General features: G+C 50.7%; 1 protein-coding gene across 2 annotated transcripts; it reads left to right on the top strand.

The window, feature by feature from the left end:
- Positions 1–2,480: 2,480 nt before the first annotated feature.
- On the top strand, positions 2,481–19,979 carry BCL6B (BCL6B transcription repressor). Of its 2 annotated transcripts, none has more exons than XM_082197732.1 (9): positions 2,481–2,616; positions 6,744–6,915; positions 7,878–8,099; positions 9,773–10,192; positions 11,696–11,805; positions 13,342–13,533; positions 15,621–15,751; positions 16,822–16,959; positions 19,028–19,979. In XM_082197732.1, exons 2-9 carry the CDS (start codon positions 6,749–6,751, stop codon positions 19,157–19,159), a joined length of 1,512 nt encoding a protein of 503 aa, XP_082053858.1. In that variant the 5' UTR covers positions 2,481–2,616; positions 6,744–6,748; the 3' UTR covers positions 19,160–19,979. The 2 variants fall into 2 exon arrangements, with proteins under 2 accessions (XP_082053858.1, XP_082053859.1); XM_082197733.1 differs by having other exon boundaries at positions 2,481–2,670.
- Positions 19,980–20,392: the final 413 nt, after the last annotated feature.

The raw sequence follows: 20,392 nt of genomic DNA, 5'->3' as shown, positions 1-20,392 counted from the left end.
ATTCCTGGACCGTCTGCAGGCTGATTGGGCCGGATCCGGCCCCCGGGCCTTAGTTTGCCTACCCATGGTCCAGAGAGACAGGTTTGCTCTCTCACCTGCTGTTTGGAAGAACTGGAACACAAGAAGAGCAGAGGTTACAAGGAAGGAAGGATGTTTGGACTGGGTATCCATCAATATGTGGATGATACCCATCTCCATCTCTCTTTTAAATCAGAACCAGTGAAGGCGGTGAAGGTCCTGTGTGAGTGTCTGGAGGCGGTTGGAGGATGGATGGCGGCTAACAGATTGAGGTGGAATCCTGACAAGACAGAAGTACTGTTTTAGGGGGACAGCGGGCAGGCGGGTGTGGGGGACTCCCTGGTCCTGAATGGGGCAACTGTGCTCCTGAAGGACCAGTTGCGCAGCCTGGGAGTCATTCTGGACTTAGCGCTGTCCATGGAGGCGCAGTTCAGTTCTGTGTCCAGGGCAGCTGCTTACCAACTCCATCTGGTACGCAGGATGAGACCCTCACTGCCCGCAGACTGTCTGGCCAGAGTGGTGCATGCTCTGGTTATCTCCTGCTTGGACTACTGCAATGCGCTCTACGTGGGGCTACCTTTGAAGGTGACCTGGAAACTACAACTAATCCAGAATGCGGCAGCTAGACTGGGGACTGGGAGTGGCCACCAATACCACATAACACCAGTCTTGAAATACCTACACTGGCTCCCAGTATGTTTCTGAGCACAATTCAAAGTGTTGGTGCTGACCTTAAAAGCCCTAAACAGCATCAAAGACCCAGTATACCTGAAGGAGCATCTCCACCCCCATCGTTCTGCCCTGACACTGAGGTCCAGCTCCAAGGGCCTTCTGGCAGTTCCCTCCCTGCGAGAAGGGAGCTTACATGGTAACCAGGCAGAGGGCCTTCTCGGTAGTGGCCCCCGCCCTGTGGAACGCCCTCCCATCAGATGTCAAAGAGAAAAACAACTACCAGACTTGTAGAAGACATCCTGCTTGGCAGGGGGTTGGACTTGATGGCCCTTGTGGTCTCTTCCAACTCTATGATTCTATGATTCTATGATCTGAAGGCAGCCCTGTTTAGGGAAGCATTTAATGTTTGATGCATTACTGTATTTTAATAGTTTGTTGGAAGCCGCCCAGAGTGGCTGGGGAAGCCCAGCCAGATGGGCGGGGTATAAATGGCAAATTATTATTATTATTATTATTATTATTATTATTATTATTATTATTATTATTCCCACACATACGCAGAGTGCTCTCACCGCCTTCATTGAGCAAGTAGTGCAGACTGCTCCACATAATCACCCCCGTGAATCTGAGTTTGGTGGTTCAGGAATTCGAAGGCAAGAGGATAGGAGTCCACGCGAGGCAGACACCTGCTGTGCAATATCTTGTAGTAAAGGAGAGACGCAGGATGAGGCCAGCTCCTCTATTTGAGCCTGGCGTCAGAGGAAGCAAGTCTCTGGGTTTTGCAAAAACCACACAGGCAGGCGCCAGAAAAAAAACACCTCTGCCCTCCTGTGGAGACAGCGCGTAGCCATGGCCTGGCTAGCAGCCGTCTAGATTGGTGGCCATCGCTGCTTCTTGTGGCGGGGAGTTCCGCAGATTAACCGTGCGTCGCGGGAAGAAGTCCTCCTTTCCACGCTGTCCCAAATCTTCCAACACTCACTGGAGTTAGGAGAGAAGGGGAAATCGACTTTTTCTCCGTCCACAATCTCCATGCAGCGCCCCTTTCCATTCCCACCTGCGTGGAGTTGGGGGGGGGAGAGAGAAATGCCCTCGGCACATCCTCAGAGGCACTCTGCCTCTGTTGCGGCTTCGGATATTCCACTGCTGGGGGAACTGGGGACTCCCCCCCCCCCCGCCGCCGCCGCGCTCTTCCCTCCGTATTTTGGCTCCGTTTGAACTCCGGACCAAAAACTCAGGAAAAGCTGGGGGGGGGGGAGGAAGAGAGGAGGAAATGGTCTCATGCAAACAGGTGCATCCTCTCTCCGGCCTTCGCCCACCCCCAAAATAAAAAAAGAACAAAACCTTACTAACCCCTCCGACGCGCGCCCTCTGCTTGCGAGAAATCTCACAATGTAAGGAAGCGTGAAACAAAGTCTAGAAAAAAGCCTTAGGGGTCGGGGAGGGGGCTTTGAAGCAGGGACCCCCCCCCCGCCATTCAGTGCGTTTGGCAAGATATCAAGATTTGGGGAACTGAAAGAAGGCAGTCAGGGTTTTTTTGGGGGGGTCATGCTTCCATCTTTGGGGTTCTGCGCTAAGACGCGGAGCTTCCCTGAGTTGTAAGCGCCCCCCTCTTTTTCCTGAAAGTGCTATAAATACACCCACTCCTGCCCCCCCCCAAAAAAAACACACAGACACACCTCTCTCTCCTTCGCCGTACAGCTGTGCCAAACTCTGAAAGGAAGGATGTGTGACTTAACTCCGTTTCCCCTCCGACGTTATAAAAAGGCCACACCGGCCCGGCCGTCCTCTGAGGCTGGTTCTCGGGGCGCCGCGGCTTCAGGGGGGGTGAAAGGGGGTTCAGCTGGCTTTCTGGCCCCCTCCCCACCTGAAGCGGGCAGGGACAGCACCTTGCAGGCGGCTCCAAGAAAGACCCTGCGGGACAGGGCGGTAAGCGCTCAAAACCAGGCGTTCCCAAGGACGCGCAAAAGGGGTGGAGGGCAGGTGGGTTTTTTTTTCTTGGGGGGGGGGAGAGAAACGGGGTTCAAGGAGTGAAGGAGAGGCTACCCGTGGCCGCTACCACTAGCCAAGAGGGCTATGATCTGCGCCGTCCCCTGTCGGAGGCAGTAAATGCGTCTGGATGATAGCTGCGGGAAGAGTTTCTCGTGCGCGCGGGTCCCGGTGCGCGGGTTTCTCCATCGTGGGTACCAGCTTGGCCCACCGGGAAAAGAGGGTGGGGGGGCCTGGATGAGTCCAGGGTCTTCTTAGGTTCTTAGGAGCGGGCTGGGAGGAAAAGGGACCCCCGGGGGTGGTTTGTGGGGGGAGAGGCGGCGGTCTCGGTTTCCATGGTCTCATGCGCTTGCCTTGCGCTTTTCTCCCCCAAAGGCTCAGAACGGCATCTACGCAACATCGTGCAGGTAAAGCGCACTCCGTTAAAAATAAAAAATGTATTTGGAATACAGTGGTACCTCGGGTTAAGTACTTAATTCGTTCCGGAGGTCCGTTCTTAACCTGAAGCTGTTCTTAACCTGAAGCACCACTTTAGCTAATGGGGTCTCCTGCTGCCGCTGCGCCGCCGGAGCACAATTTCTGTTCTCATCCTGAAGCAAAGTTCTTAACCCGAGGTATTATTTCTGGGTTAGCAGAGTCTGTAACCTGAGGCGCCTGTAACCTGAAGCGTATGCAACCCGAGGTACCACTGTATCAATATAAATGTATATCTGTGACATCAAATGAAAATGATTTCAAAAAAGCAAATCAAAATCTTGGGAATTGTAGTTTCCCCCTCGGGGTGCGATGATTCCAAGGAGCTTTGGAGAGCTACAGTTCCCAGGACTCTTAAGTGGCTTTGAACGCATAGTGCGTGGGCAAATCTGAAATCCCGTTGCGGTTTAAGAACCCTGGCGACTGAAGTTGAAGCCTTCGCAGAGCTACAGTTCCCAGCACCCTTAATCAGCTACAGCGCCCGAGATTTTCTGGAGGAGAAATGCGCTTCGGATGTACGCACCGGACCGGGACGCGGGAGAGACCTGAGTTCGAATCCCCACTCGGCTGTGAAGCTCCTTGTCACTGGCTCTCTGCTTCACCTGTCTCGCGGGGTTGTCGTGGGGGTTAAATGAGGAGGGGGGGGTGTTAAAGAACCATGCGCGCCCCTTTGTGCAAACTGGAGAAAAAGGCGAGATTTAAATGCAATCGGTTGATCCATCAAAATATTTGCAGGTGCCTTGAATCCCGACTCGGGAAGAAGGCAGGATATAAATGCATTAAATAAATACAGAAAATTTGGTGCAGGGAACTTTGGATCGTGGGAACTAGGGACTCCAGATTTGGTGCAAGGGATCGTGGGAACTAGGGACTCCGGGGAGGGGTTTTCCGTGACTTCTTGGAGCTGCGTGCGGCCGCAAAAGGCAGGGCGCCAGGACTTCTGCGTTCTTCAGTAAATGAATGGGCGGGAGGATCAAAGAGGCGGCAGGCGGCCAGGACTCCTGGGTTCCCTCCTCCGGCTCTGAGTTAAGTCCCTGGCATGAGAAGGCTGTCCTGTGTGCGGTGGACTCCCCTTTGATGGATGTCTCTAAACAGAGCTCAGGTGGCCATCTGTCAGGGATTCTTCAGCTATGATCCTTGCATTGCAGGGGGTGGACTAGATCAGTGTTTCCCAACTGGTGTTCCGCGGCACACTAGTGTGCCGTGAGACACCGGCTGGTGTGCCGTGGGAGGGAGGCGGGCGAGTCGGGCGGCGAGAGGCGGCGGCGGCGAGGATCCGCGTCGAGCCGGGGGCGGCTCCGCGGTGGTGGTGCCGAGCGGCGGGGCAGCGCGCGCAAAAGGGAGGAGCGCGAGACAGCGGAGGAGGAGGAGGCCGGCATGTCCGGGCAGCAGCAGCAACAGCAGCAGCAGCAACTCCCGGCGACGGCTCCTCCTCCGCCCGCTATCGCCGCCACCACCACAACAGCCGCCGCCGCCTCAGCTGCCGCCGTCCCTCAGTCCCTCGCTCTGCTGCCTCCTCCCACCCCGGCAAGGGGAAGGGAAAAAACGTTCACTTTTGTGCGTCCCTCCCGGCGTGACGCTGCGCGCTGACGTCACGGGGCGGGGCTTTAATGGTGGTGTGCCGCGAGATTTTTTCCCGGTAAACAGGTGTGCCGTTGCCCAAAAACGTTTGGGAAACACTGGACTAGATGGCCGCTGGGTACCCCTTCCGACTCTCCAGTTCTCTATATGACTCCAGGACAGCCGAGCTCATGGCAGCTCAGTCCAGTGGCGTAGCGTGGGGGTGCAGGGGGGGCGGCTGCACCGGGCGCAACATCTGGGGGTTAGGGGGTGCTAATCCACGGGTTAGGGGGCGCAAATTACTTGCCTTGCCCCGGGTGCTGACAACCCACGCTACGCCACTGGCTCAGTCGGCAGAGTGTGAGGCTCTCTCTCTCTCTCATTTTCTAATTTACATTTCAAAATATCCATTTAAGCAACCTTAAATCAAAGATTTCCTTTCTTCTCTTTCCGTGGTTCATTTTGCATACCAAACATCCCTGCATGTTTTACATGAACGAAACTATCAGTAAACCATTGTTACATCCATCAAAACTTATTTACACTGCTAGATTTATCTTAATGCTACCAGCATTTTTAGGGACGCGGGTGGCGCTGTGGGTTAAACCACAGAGCCTAGGACTCGCCGATCAGAAGGTCGGCGGTTTGAATCCCTGCAACGGGGTGAGCTCCCGTTGCTCGGTCCCTGCCAACCTAGCAGTTTGAAAGCACACCAGTGCAAGTAGATAAATAGGTAAAGGCGGGAAGGTAAACGGCGTTTCCGTGCGCTGCTCTGGTTCGCCAGAAGTGGCTTAGTCATGCTGGTCACATGACCCAGAAGTTGTACGCCAGCTCCCTCAGCCAATAAAGCGAGATGAGCGCCGCAACCCCAGAGTCATCCGCGATAGGACCTAACGGTCAGGGGTCCCTTTACCTTTACCTTTTTACCAGCATTTTTAAAGGAACACAATTTTCACCCATATATTCAGTAAACGTTTTCCAATCTTCTCTAAACGTATCTTCTTCTTGTTCTCTTATTCTATATGTTAAATCTGCAATTGCATGTATTCCGTCAGTTTAAGTTGCCATGCTTCTTTGCTTGGGACCTCGCTCGTTTTCCATTTTGGGGCTAACAAAACACGGGCCGCAGTAGTGGCGTACATAAATAGTCTTTTTTGACACCCTCTGAATTATCCCCAGCAAAGAGGACTCTGTGGGGTTTTTTTGGAAAGGTACTTTTAAACATTTTTTTCCAATTCATTATATATCATTTCCCAATACTCTTTTACCCTTTTACAAGTCCACCACATGTGATAAAACGTAACCTCATTACATCTCCAGCACTTACCCGATTATGACTTAAACATTTTAGCAAGTCTACTCAGAGTTAAATACCATCTATAAATCATTTTCAGGTAGGTGTCCTTCAATGAATAACATGCTGTGAACTTCAAATCACTCTTCCAAAGTTTTCCCCAGAGATTCAAATCTATATATTTTGTGTGTGTGTGGATATCTCTCTCTCTCTCTAATTTTCGTGATCTTTTAGGTTTTCCTGCTTTTGGTGTAACTGTATATGCTTTTAATTTCTTTTCTTTCTTTTCTTTTTATAGATCATCTTTACTGCATTAAAAAATTTACAGAAATGAGAACAAATTAATCCTTACACCCACTTGTACCAAAAAGAATACGATACATAAAAGAAAATATAAAAAGTGGAAAAGAAAAAAAAATACTTGTCAAGTTCATGTTATTTAAGGAGTACAAACCATCGTTTAAATATTTGATACACAAACTTCATAGCAACACATTACCTTCATATTCTCTCTTTCTTTCCCCCCCTTTTACCATCACATTCTTCCTATTCCTCTAAACTGGTTTGAGTCTCTTGGGTCTTAACTGACTTCCCTCTCTATATTATGTCCTGTATCTATTGCCCAGCAGACTGGCAGGCTCTTCGTCTCAGGGCTACGGGTTCGAGTTCTGCAATGGCGGGTTGGGCTAGATGACCTTTGGTGGTCTCCGCGATTCTAAGGCTCTTCCCGCTCCTGTAGGTGTGATGGCCGGGCCACGCGACCAGAGCGACGTGCGCGAGTTCACGCGCCACTCCGGCGACGTCCTGATGAACCTGAACGAGCTCCGGAAAAGGCACTTCCTCACGGACGTCACCTTGCGAGTGGGGGGCTGCCCCTTGCAGGCCCACAAAGCTGTCCTCACTGCCTGCAGGTGAGCGTCCCACCCTACCTGTGTGTGTCTGTGCCACGCGTGGCCAAGGGGGTCCGCAGGAGGGCAGCGGCGGCTTGTGAAAGCGCAAGAGGGAGCGACAAGAGCATGTGGCTGAGGAACGCTTGGTTCAGTACCGGATTTGAGACCTTGGGCTCGTCTGGAGAGATGGGACATTAGCCAGCTGTGTGGTTAACATTTATCCAATGAAAATAGGGACACCCTATTCCATGGTAATTAGGGACGCGGGTGGCGCTGTGGGTTAAACCACAGAGCCTCTTGGACTGGCCGATCAGAAGGTCGGCGGTTCGAATCCCCGTGATGGGGTGAGCTCCCGTTGCTCGGTCCCTGCTCCTGCCAACCTAGCAGTTTGAAAGCCCCTCAAAGTGCAAGTAGATAAATAGGTACCGCTCCGGCAGGAAGGTAAACAACGCTTCCATGCACTGCTGTGGTTCGCCAGAAGCAGCTTAGTCATGTTTTGATGTTTTATCACGTTATTATTATTATTATTATTATTATTATTATTATTATTATTATTCTGTTGGGAGCCGCCCAGAGTGGCTGGGGAAATCCAGCCAGATTGGGGGGATATAAATAAATTATTATTATTACTATTACTATTACTATTACTATTATTATTTCTGTTGGGAGCTGCCCAGAGTGGCTGGGGAATCCCAGCCAGATTGGCGACGTATAAATAAATTATTATTATTATTATTATTATTATTATTATTATTATTAATTATATTCACAAATCCTAACCAGGGTGCTCCATAACCACAGTCTTGCAAAGGAAACCATGGTTTGCCCTGTGTGAGTGTCCCACATCCCATCACAGAACGTGGCCGCAACTAGAGCATGCTGGGAACTGCGGTCCCTTCTCCTCTGCTTGCGGGAGCAGTGCATGCTGGGACTTGCGGTCCTCTTGCCCTGACCCCTCTCCTCCTTCTCTGTGCCCTTTGCAGCGGGTTTTTCTACTCCATCTTCCTGGGCCAGGGGGGCCACGAGGTCAGCGTACTCACCTTACCCAGTTCCATCGAGCCCGCCGGCTTCCAGGCCCTCCTCGACTTCATGTACACGTCCCGCCTGGTCCTCACGCCGGGCACGGTGCCCGCGGTCCTGGCTGCCGCCTCTTACCTGCAGATGGAGCACGTGGTGGAGAGTTGCCATCGCTTCATCCAGGCCAGGTACGCGGGTGGGGAGGGCAAGAGGGGTGCCCCCAGAGAACATAGCTGTCAAGCGTCCCTTATTTGGCGGGAAAGTCCCATGTCCCAGTGCCGTGTCCCGCTGCTGTCCCTTATTGATGATGTCCCTTAAATTTCCCGGGTTTCAAAGGAAGCAGCTCCTCTCCCTCCCTCCCTGCCGGCCAGGGAGGAGGGAGGCTCCAGCTGTGTTGCTTGGCTGCGTTGCTCACCCAATAAGGAGTCTGAGAACAACTGGGGGGTGGAGCTTGCATGCCTTGTGCCAATCAAATCGGATGCGTTGCCTGGGGACTTGCCTTTGCTCAGCGCTTCCCAGCGGAGAGGGGACGGTGGTTTCCCTTGCTGCATCCCCTTTGCCGGGTTGCTGCGCTGTGGGAACCACCGCTTGAGGCTTCGTTTGGCTGCTGGCTGGGCTTTCTGCCTTTGGCTCAGAAGTTGAACATACCTGTGCTTGGAAAATCCCTTATTTTGGCTGCTGATCCCTTATTTTTGAGGCTGCTGATCCCTTATTTTCGAGGCTGCTGGTCCCTTATTTTCAAATCTGTAAGTTGACAGCTATGCCAGAGAACAAACCACAGAGAAACGGGTTGGAGGATTCGAGGCAGGCGCAATGAAGCGCTTTTTCAGGCAGAGGAACTGCGGAACTCCCTGCCACTTGAGGCAGCGACCGCAGCCAACTTGGATGGCTTTGAAAGAAGACTGGACCAATTCGAAAAGGCTATTTGGGGGAGGGCTATTAGCCAGAACAGCTATTCTCTGCCTCCATAATCAGAGGCAGCAAGTGTTTCTGTGTCTGAGTTGATGGAAAACGCAGAAAGGGAGTGTGGTCTTGTGTTCGAATCCTCCCTGGGGGTTTCTCATCGTGGGAATCTTTGAGAGCAGGACGCTGCCGGGCCAGTGAAATCAAACGTGGGAGGCAAGTCGGTGTGACATTCGTCAAAATATCAGCACTCCGCCGTTCTTAAAACATATCTGGTACCCTTGCCTAAGGAAATAAGCTCTGAACAGGTGCTAGGACCAGTCTGGATAGTTAGCCTTGGTGAAGACTTGACGTTTTTATCCCCCCAAAATTTTTTGATTGACTTTCCACTGAAATGAGGCTGCATTTTAATGTTTCAATGTTGTATTTTAATCTTGTTTTTAAAGTTGTATTTCAATCAATTGTTTTTATATTTGGTGTTAGCCGCCCTGAGCCAGGTCCTGGCTGGGGAGGGGGGGTATAAATGAAATTTTTATTTATTATTAATTATTATTATTATTATTATTATTATTATTATTATTATTATTATTGAAGCAGACTGGAGAAGGGCCCTTCCTCGTCTTAATGGCAGCCGTGGAAATTTGGGAAGATGACAACAAAGGCTTCTTTAATTCAGAAGCCCAATCTCACTTCTCTGGTTCAGGGCAGACAAAGCATTTTTTCCACGCAGCCCAGTGGAACTCACTGCCACAGGACGGCTTAAAAATAGGTTCAGGCAGATACACGGAGCAGCCAGCTATTGAAGGCAAGTAGCCAGAACGGCTAAGCTCTGCCGTCGCAGTTGGGGGGCGGCAAATGCTTCTGAATAATCCCAGTTGCTGGAAATCAGAGGTCCTGTGTTCAAATTCTGACTGTGGGTTGGAATCTGACTTTCTTCTGTTCTGATGTTCTTACGCAGCTACGACCGGGTGACCTTCTTCCTGACCCCCCCAGCGCCCACCTTCCTCCGCCACAGACCCCTAGAAGACGCCGGGGGGTCCCTTGCCCCCAGTTTCCCAAGGCAGGGCCAAGAAGAACCCCCCACCGTCGCTGGGGCCTCCGGCTGCCCTCTGCCGGCTCCCTACTGCCCAAAGGACAAGGAATTGGGGTCTGCGATGTCGCCGGGGGCCGGGGACCAGTCCCCCCCGGGCCAGCCGGCCTCCCCCTGCGAGTCCAGCGGCTGCGCCCCCCCAGGCGCGGACCCCAAAACCTGCCACTGGAAGAAGTATCGCTTCATCGTCCTCAACTCCATGCTGTGCGAGGGGAGGCCGGACCCCCCCGAATTGCACGGCCAGGCCGGCCGGGATGGAGACCCCGGGGATGGAAGCCGCCTTCACAGGTCAGGGGGCCAGTGGGGGCTTTACAGATGGACTGCGGCCTGCAGGTTGGGAAAATGGTGTTTCCAAGTTACAGGGAACCAGGCAGAGGGCCTTCTCGGTGGTGGCTCCTGGCCTGTGGAACGCCCTCCCACCAGATGTCAAAGAGATAAACAACTATCTGACTTTTAGAAGACACCTGAAAGCAGCCCTGTCTAGGGAAGCTTTTAATGTTTAATAGGTTATTGTATTTTAGTGTTCTGTTGGAAGCCGCCCAGAGTGGCTGGGGAAGCCCAGCCAGATGGGCGGGGTATAAATAAGAAATTATTACAGTGGTACCTCAGGTTAAGTACTTAATTTGTTCCGGAGGTCCATACTTAACCTGAAACTGTTCTTAACCTGAAGCACCACTTTAGCTAATGGGGCCTCCTGCTGCTGCGCCTGCTGTGAGACCTGTGATGAAAGACTGTGAAAATCCCTGAAACGAGAAGGAATCGACTAGAAATATTATCTTATAGAATTAAACTAAATAACAAAAATCAAAAAGTTTAAGGAAAAAAATTAGAAGAACCTAGAACTGAACAAAGCCTTAACGGGATGCCAGCTACAAATCTCGTTTCACTGGACTATTCAGTTTCCTCAGAAGGAAATCGAGAAATCGTAAACCTTAAATGATTTTAAAGAAACGCAAGAACAGGGCTGAAACGCTCCCCTGAGTTTACAAAAAGGGTTTGAAAACCTAAATGGCAAGTTTTAGACATGTTGTTGTTGTTTAGTCTTTTAGTCGTGTCCGACTCTTCGTGACCCCCTGGACCAGAGCACGCCAGGCCCTCCTGTCTTCCACTGCCTCCCGCAGTTTGATCAAACTCATGCTGGTAGCTTCGAGAACACAGTCCCACCATCTCGTCCTCCGTCGTCCCCTTCTCCTTGTGCCCTCAATCTTTCCCAACATCAGGGTCTTTTCCAGGGAGTCTTCTCTTCTCATGAGGTGGCCAAAGTACTGGAGCCTCAGCTTCAGGATCTGTCCTTCCAGGGAGCACTCAGGGCTGATTTCCTTCAGAATGGAGAGGTTTGATCTTCTTGCAGTCCATGGGACTCCCAAGAGTCTCCTCCAGCACCATAATTCAAAAGCATCCATTCTTCGGCCATCAGCCTTCTTTATGGTCCAGCTCTCACTTCCATACATCACTACTGGGAAAACCAGAGCTTGAACTATATGGACCTTTGTTGGCAAGGTGATAGCACAAATTCAAAGAAAGGAATACAAGATAAGCTGTTTTAGATTTTAAAACAAACTCAAGAACAGGGCTGAACCGCTCCTTTGGTCTAGATGTTACTGCTGATGTTAAAGACTTATTTCTAGTTGATTACTTCTCGTTTCAGGGATTTTCACGCTATTTCATTTGTTTTGTGTAATTTCTCGGTTCCTTGACTGTCTTTTTTCTACTGTGATGAAAGACTGGCTATAGATAGGAAGGACGTTTTCTGCCTGGCTCTGACCCTTCCTTCCTTCCGCTCTTGCCCAGGCTGCCTTCCTCTCAGCCCCACTGCTCCGCCTGCAACCAGCCAGCCCCCCTGCTTTGCTCCCACCCTCCAGAAGACGCTTCCATGGGGCAGGGAGACCCCTGTGGTTCTGGTGAGTGGGAAGGAGCTGTTTCTGTTTTTCTCTTTTCCAATCTGCCCCCGTAGGAACTGAACCCGGACCCTGTGGTCGCCACCGGGTGCCTGTCTTCGTGCGCCCCCTCGTTGCGAGGGCCGGAGGGCCGCAACACGAGGACAGGGCCTTTTTGGTGGTGGCTCCCCGCTTGTGGAATGCTGTCCTCAGGGAGGCTTGCCTGGCCCCATCATTAGACATTTCTTTTCTGCCAGGTTTTGGGCTTTGAATTATCTGTAGCCTCCTTGAATGGGTGGGATGTTTCAACCCTGCTTTTTTCCAAAGCGAGATCGCAGAGAGCCTTCTCGGTGGTGGCGCCCACCCTGTGGAATGCCCTCCCGTCAGATGTCAAGGAAATAAACAGCTATCAGACTTTTAGAAGACATCTGAAGGCAGCCCTGTTTAGGGAAGTTTTGAATGTTTGATGTTTTATCATGTTTTTAATATCCTGTTGGAAGCTGTCCAGAGTGGCTGGGGAGGCCCGGCCAGATGGGCAGGGTATAAGTATATTATTATTATTATTATTATTATTATTATTATTATTATTATTATTATTATTATTGTTTTCCTCCTGTGCTGGTTCTAACATATGCCTCTGTCCATTTATACGTTGTAAGTTGCTCTGAGTTCCTCTGGTTATAAAAAAAAAGTGACTGATAAGTTTTTTAAATTCATTTTTCTTTTTCATTCATTACATACATCTCAAATTCTTAACATTTACTGTATATTCCTCCCTCCCCTCCAGGGCTTCCCCCAACTTCCGCTTCTGGTTTATTTCTGTTTTCACCCACTTTGCTATCACTTTAAAGTTATTAATAACATAACACCTAAAAACATAAAAATAAAAGCAACCACACCATCATATTTCACTTTCCTTCTAAACATTTTCTAATGTTGATAATGTAAATGTTTGTTTAAATCCTGTTAAATCTATTGACTTTCTTTGTTTCTGAAAATATAATATAATATGAGTGGTTCCCAATCTTTTTCAAAGTCTCTGTTGCCTTTTTCTCTTAGTCTTTCTGTCATTTTTGCCAGTTCTGCATAGTTCAGCAGAACTGTCATTGCCATTGTTCTTTAGTGACTGATAAATTTAATCAATGAATAAGTCTCCATCTCTCCGCATCAGTTCGCAATTTGTTTATTTTTCTAAACGGATCTCGTGAAAACCCACCAGGATATTAGTGCGAATTTCTCGTAACGTGCACAAGGTCGAACGCCGTTTTGCCTCGTTTTCACATTTTTGGCAGAGCGGTGTTGCATATCGCAACACCTTTTTAACATTAATAATAATAATAATAGATGAGTCAGTTGGTTAGAGCATGGTGCTGATAACGCCAAGTTGCGGGTTCGAATCCCATACGATATTCCTGAATTGCAGCGGGTTGGACTAAATGACCCCTTAACCCTAACCTCTTGCAACTCTACAATTCCATGAGTCTATGAAAAAGGGATTTCGGGGCAGAGAGTGTGTTTTTGCACGGACTGGGCAAATGGCTTGCGCTTGTGACTCCCCAGGGGCTGGCCCTTACGACTGCAGTGCCTGCGACTTAGGATACCTGGAGGAAGATGAAGAAGAGGGGGGAGGAGGAGGGAGGAGTCCCCCAGACTCAGGAAGCGCCTTCGAGGAGAAGCCGTACAAATGCCATTTCTGCAACTCGGCCTTCCGCTACAAAGGGAACCTAACAAGCCACAGATCTCTGCATACCGGTTGGTTTTGCTTTACTTTGAACAATGTCTAAACTGGGCTTTCATCCAGAATATGGGCTCCGGGCCGGTGCATATAAAACTCAAATGTCTATACAGTGGATGACGGGTTGTGAATGTGATCCACGCTGGAGGCATGTCCGCAACCCGCAGTGTTCGCAACCTGCAGCGGCGCGTCTGCGCACGTGCGGGTTGCGATTCGGTGTTTCTGCACATGCGCAAAGTGTGATTTAGCGTTTCTGCGCATGCGCAACTGCCGAAACCTGGAAGTAACCCGTTCTAGTATTTCCAGGTTTCGGCGGCCTGGGTGGCGCTGTGGGTAAAACCTCAGCGCCTAGGACTTGCCGATCGTCAGGTCGGCGGTTCGAATCCCTGCGGCGGGGTGCGCTCCCGTCGTTCGGTCCAAGCGCCTGCCAACCTAGCAGTTCGAAAGCACCCCCGGGTGCAAGTAGATAAATAGGGACCGCTTTATAGCGGGAAGGTAAACGGCGTTTCCGTGTGCTGCGCTGGCTCGCCAGATGCAGCTTGTCACGCTGGCCACGTGACCCGGAAGTGTCTGCGGACAGCGCTGGCCCCCGGCCTCTTAAGTGAGATGGGCGCACAACCCTAGAGTCGGACATGACTGGCCCGTACGGGCAGGGGTACCTTTACCTTAACCCGAAAAAACACAACCTGAAGCATCTGTAACCCAAGGTATGACTGTATATCTATATATCGATATGGATAATCAAAACAATAAATTAAACTTCAACAGGGACAAATGTCAGGTTCTGTATTTAGGCAGGAAGAACCAGAATGACAAATATAAGATGGGGGACGCCTGGCTTACTAGCAGTACATGCGGCCTAGGACCCTCGTACCTATGGGACTGCCTTTCCTGGTATGCCCCGCGGAGGACCTACCGTATTTTTCGCCCTATAGGACGTACTTTTCCCCCTCCAAAAATGAAGGGGAAATGTGTGCGCGTCCTATGGGGCGAATGCAGGCTTTCACTGGAGCATGAGGAGTCGGTGCGCACTGACCCCTTTCACTCTCCAGGCTTCAGGAAGCTATCCACAAGCCTTGGGAGCCCGCGGGAGTTCCCACCGGGCTCCCAAGGCTTGCGGACAGCAGCCTGCAGCCGAAAACCCGGGGAGTGCAGCGGAGCGCGCCCCAGGCTTCGGGCAGCTCTCCGCAACCCTTGGGAGCCCGGCGTGACTTCCCGCCGGGCTCCCTAGGTTTGCGGACAGCAGCCTGTTCTGGGGGCTGGGGTCGGCTGGGGGGGGGAATATTATTATTATTATTATTTGGGCCGGTGCGCCCTATGGGGCGGAAAATATGGTAAATAACAACACTGGAAGTCCCGAGCCCCAGGGGCAGGGCCTTTTCAGCTCTGGCCCCGGCCTGGTGGAACACCCAGCAAAAGAAGCTAATGGTATTCTAATCTGCATCCGCAGAAGTCTAGTGCCCAGATCAAGGGAAGGAATAGTCCCGCTCTTCTCTTCCTTGGTTAGAGCTCACCTGGAGTCCTCTGTCCAGTTTGGGACACCACCATTTAAGGATATTGACAAGCTGTAAGGTGTGCCGAGGAGGGTGAAGAAGATGGTCAAGGGTCTGGAAACAAAGCCATATGAGGAATGGTTGAAGTAACTGGGTATGTTTAGCCAGGAGAAGAGGAGAGCTGAAAGCCATCTTCAAATATCTGAAGGGCTGTCCCATGGAGGAGGAAGCAAGCTTGTTTTCTCCTGCTCTGGAGGGTAAGACTCGAACCCGTGGCTTCAAGTTTCAAGAAAGGAGATTCTGACTAAATATTAGGAAGAACTTCCTGACAGCAAGAGCTGTCCGACAGGAGAACGGACTCCCTTGGAAAGTGGTGGACTCTCCTTCCTTGGAGGTTTTTAAGCAGAGGTTGGGCGGCCATCTGTCAGGGATGCTTTAGCTGAGATGCCTGCATCGCAGGGGGTTAGGCTGGATGACCTCTGGGGGTCCCTTCCAGGAGTCTATTCAGAATGGGGAGATGGAGTCCCCTATCGGTGGGTGAGGGGGGCATTCAGAATAGTGTGACCGGCCCCTGAAGCCTCACCTGTGCCACTGCTACCTGTCACGCTTAGGAGAGAAGCCGTACCACTGTGGGATTTGCGGCGCCCAGTTCAACCGCCCGGCGAATCTCAAGACTCACCTGCGTATTCACTCCGGGGAGAAGCCCTACAAGTGTGAGACCTGCGGATCTCGTTTTGTGCAGGTAAAGAAAAAAGTGGGGGGAGATACCTGGCAGGTGTGGGGGGCTCCCTGGTCCTGAATGGGGCAACTGTGCCCCTGAAGGACCAGGTGTGCAGCCTGGGAGTCATTCTGGACTCACCGCTGTCCATGGAGGCGAAGGTCAGTTCTGTATCCAGGGCAGCTGTCTGCCAGCTCCATCTGGTACGCAGGATGAGACCCTTCCTGCCCGCAGACTGTCTCGCCAGAGTGGCGCATGCTCTGGTTATCTCTCGCTTGTACTGCTGCAATGTGCTCTATGTGGGGCTAACTTTGAAGGTGACCCAGAAACTACAACTAATCCAGAATGCGGCAGCTAGACTGGTGACTGGGAGCGGCCGCCGAGACCATATAACACTGGTTTTGAAAGACCTACACTGGCTCCCAGTATGTTTCTGAGCACAATTCAAAGTGTTGGCGCTGACCTTGAAAGCCCTAAACAGCCTCAAAGGCCCAGTAGACCTGAAGGAGCGTCTCCACCCCCATCGTCCAGCCCGGACACTGAGGTCCAGCTCCGAGGGCCTTCTGGCGGTTCCCTCATTGCGAGAAGTGAGGTTACAGGGAACCAGGCAGAGGGCCTTCTCGGTGGTGGCCTTCTCGGGGGTTGGACTCGATGGCCCTTGTGGTCTATTCCAACTCTATGATTCTATGATTCTATGTGGCGCCCTCCCTGTGGAACGCCCTCCCACCAGATGTCAAAGAGAAAAATAAGTACCAAACTTTTAGAAGACATCTGAGGGCAGCCCTGTTTAGGGAAGCTTTTAATGTTTAATAGGTTATTGTATTTTAGTGTTTTGTTGGAAGCTGCCCAGAGTGGCTGGGGAAACCCAGCCAGATGGGCGGGGTATAAATAATAAATTATTATTATTATTATATTATTATAAACATAGCCCTATTAAGAAATTGAGGTTTTAAGTTTCAGACAGACTCAAAAACAGGGCTGAAGCGCTCCTGACTGCTGATGTTAAAGAATGCGCTATCCTGGAGGCTGAAGGTATGCAATCGCGGAACCGCAGAGCTGTCCACCCACCGGTCATTCCTCCTTCCTTCTCCCAGGTCGCTCACTTGAGAGCCCATGTCCTGATCCACACCGGGGAGAAGCCCTACCCCTGCGGGACGTGCGGGACTCGATTTCGGCACCTCCAGACCCTGAAGAGCCATCTCCGTATCCACACGGGAGAGAAGCCTTATCATGTGAGTGGAGAGGGAGCTATATATACCGTATTTTTTGCTCTATAAGACTCACTTTTTCCCTCCTAAAAAGTAAGGGGAAATGTGTGTGCGTCTTATGGAGCGAATGCAGGCTGCGCAGCTATCCCAGAAGCAAGAACAGCAAGAGGGATCGCTGCTTTCACTGCGTAGCAATTCCTCTTGCTGTTCTGGCTTCTGAGATTCAGAATAATTCTTTTCTTGTTTTCCTCCTCCAAAAACTAGGTGCGTCTTGTGGTCTGGTGCGTCTTATAGAGCGAAAAATACGGTATATATATACTGTATTTTATGCTGCTGCTATGTTGTACAGTCATACCTCAGGTTACAGACGCTTCGGGTTGTGCACTGCGCCAAACCTGGAATGTCCCCCAGAGGAACTTATGGTCTTCAAACAAAAACATCTTAGAGGTTAGGCTGGCCTCAACCAGAGCCAGGGCCTTTTCGGCCGTGGCCCCGATCTGGTGGAACGCCCTGTCCCAAGAGACTAGGGCCCTGTGGGACTTGACATCTTTCCGCACGGCCTGCAAGACAGAGCTGTTCCACCAAGCATTTGGCCAGGGCACAGCCTGACTCCCTCCCTCGGCAATCTTCACAGAACTCTAGCCCAATGGTTGCTATTAACCTGATTTGAATTAATTTTATAATGAAATGATTTTAGAATGTTGTATTATTTTACTCTTGTTAGCCGCCCTGAGCCCGGCTTCGGCTGGGGAGGGCGGGATATAAATAAAAATTTATTATTATTATTATTATTATTATTATTATTGGTGTGTTTGGTGTGGCGGACGAGAAACGGGTCTTGGTGACCAGGGGCGTAGGAAGGGGGGCAGGGGGCGGTGCGCCCCACGTTCCATCATGGAGGGGGGGGACGACAAATTATCAAGGAACAGTTACTGCCCTACTAGGGCGGTTCATAATTTATTTATTTTTAAATGTCTGCTCCAAAGGCTTTATCTTACTACACTAGGGATTATATAGCTATATATGAAATTTCATGCATATCAGTTAAAATCCTGACCCTCCTCCACGACAATACAGTGGATGCTCGGGTTGCGAACGTGATCCGTGCGGGATGCACATTCGCAACTCGCAGCGTTCGCAAGCTGCAGCACCGCGTCTGCGCATGTGCGGGTCGTGATTCAGCATTTCTGCGCATGCGCAAAGGTCGATATAGTGGTTCTGCACATGTGCGAGCGTCGAAACCCAGAAGTAACTCGTTCCGGGTTTGGCGCGGTGCGCAACCCGAAATCGCGCAACCCGAAGCGTCTGTAACCCGAAGTATGACAGTACAACATAGCAGCAGCATAAAATACAGTATAAAATCATGAATGACAATAAAATTCAAAGTTCAGAAATCAAAATGGGGGAAATCCATCTAATAAGTACAGTGGTACCTTGGGTTACATACGCTTCAGGTTACAGACTCTGCTAAGAAATAGTGCTTCAGGTTAAGAACTTTGCTTCAGGGTGAGAACAGAAATTTTGCTCCGGTGGCGCGGCAGCAGCAGGAGGCCCCATTAGCTAAAGTGGTACCTCAGGTTAAGAACAGTTTCAGGTTAAGAACGGACCTCCGGAACGAATTAAGTACTTAACCCCCCGAGGTACCACTGTATTATATAGTCACCAGGGCTAGCTGGCTGAATTGGTCCTACTTGGGCCAGCGATGAGACCAGGGGAGAATTAGCTGTGGGATCCCAGAGTGGGTGATCTTCATAAAAAGGGGAGGGGGAGGGAAAAGAAGGGAAATAAAAGATCAGGCTGAATTCAAATTAAAGGCCAGGTGGAATAGCTCTGTCTTACAGGCCCGGCGGAAGGAGGTTAATTCCTGCAGGGCCCTGGTCTCCTGGGACAGAGCATTCCACCAGGTCGGAGCCACCACTGAAAAGGCCCTGGCCCTGGTGGAGGATAGTCCGGCTTCCTTAGGGCCCGGGACTTCTAAACTATGGTTATTCATGGGCCTTAAGGTCCTCTGCGGGGCACCGGTTTGGGGAAAACCGCCTTGCAGCACTCTGAGACGTAGGCGCCCGCCTTGACACCTGTCTGCTTTCTGCAGTGCGAGAAATGTGACGTCCGCTTCCGCCATAAGAGCCAGTTGCGGCTTCACCTGCGACAGAAACACGGCGCCATCACCAACACGAAGATCCGCTACAAAGTCCTCGAAGGGCCTTACGCTGGTCTCTGCTGAGCGGGGAGCGTATTGCGCGGTTTCGGCCGGATCCACAAATCCGCCGACTGGCGGATTCTGCACTCAGGTATCTGAGTGGAATCTTCCGTATCCTGCACCTGAGAGCTGGACCTTTTCGGTGTCTGAAACGCAGAATATCCGACGCCCTAAATGGCGCGTGTCACATTCTTGCATAGCTGTCAATTTTTCTCACGAGGAATCCTATTCGGAATAAGGGAATTTTAAAAAAGGAAAACATTGGCAGCTATGCATTCTTGGCGACTGCATTTTTTCATTATTTAAAGAGGTTCCTGCAAATAATTATATATATAAAAAGAAACATTCAGACGTCTGCCAGATCCAAACCCTGAAATTTAGATAATTCGGCGAGTTTCGAATGTTTAAATTGAGAGCTAATTATTATTCAGAATCAGGGCGGGGGAGATATTGAGCAAACATTCTTGCTTCATGCCCCCATCTCCCAAGATATAAACCCACTAGGCGCTACTCCCCTCTTGGGGGTTAGAGAAGAAACCCCCAAAACTGATGTACGGCTCTGCAGGCAGAGCTGTGATAGTAAAAGCAGAATTTCCAAGCCACGTCTAGTCTCTTGCTTTCTTTGTTTATATGTTCCTTTTTGTGTCGCCTGGGAAGCGGTGCAAAAATTCGGTGCTCGGAGGGGGAGAGGTGTAAGGCAGGCGAGAAAGTCTGCGAATTAGGAGCAGAAAAAGCTGTTACGCCTGCTGTACACCTCTTGGGCTGCATAAATGCACTGTCCCTTTAAGGCACACCCTTTCCCCCAAAGGATTCTGGGAACTGTAGTTTGCTGAGGCCGCATGGGGTTTAATTCCCAGAATCCTCTGGGGCACGTTCATCCCAGAACTTGACTCCTTTGACTAGCAAAGTCTCTCAGGCAGACTTTTCCCTGCTCCTGACAGCAGGAGATTCGAACCCAGAACCTTCTGCGTGCAAAGCAAGGGTCCCTGCTACTGACCCCCCCACCCTAGCTATGGACTCTGCTTTTCTCCTCCACAGGACATAAGCTAGACGTTAAGAGGAGTTTATTAGAATCATTGTTTGACTTCATTTTGTTTTTTTAACGTTATGTGTAATGTACTTTGCTCTTTCTAAATGTGTCATTTTGCTGGCCAAATCTGTCTTGTCTGTTCTCAGTGCTCCATTGTTATTCTTGATTATTATTATTATTATTATTGCTGCTGCTGTTTCCTTCTTCCGACTGCGATGCTGCTTTGT

Source organism: Podarcis vaucheri (assembly GCF_965113315.1).
Source record: "Podarcis vaucheri genome assembly, chromosome: 13".
Lineage (NCBI taxonomy): Eukaryota > Metazoa > Chordata > Lepidosauria > Squamata > Lacertidae > Podarcis > Podarcis vaucheri.
Note: the sequence above shows the minus strand (reverse complement) of the source record. Positions and strands in the feature narration are given on the sequence as shown.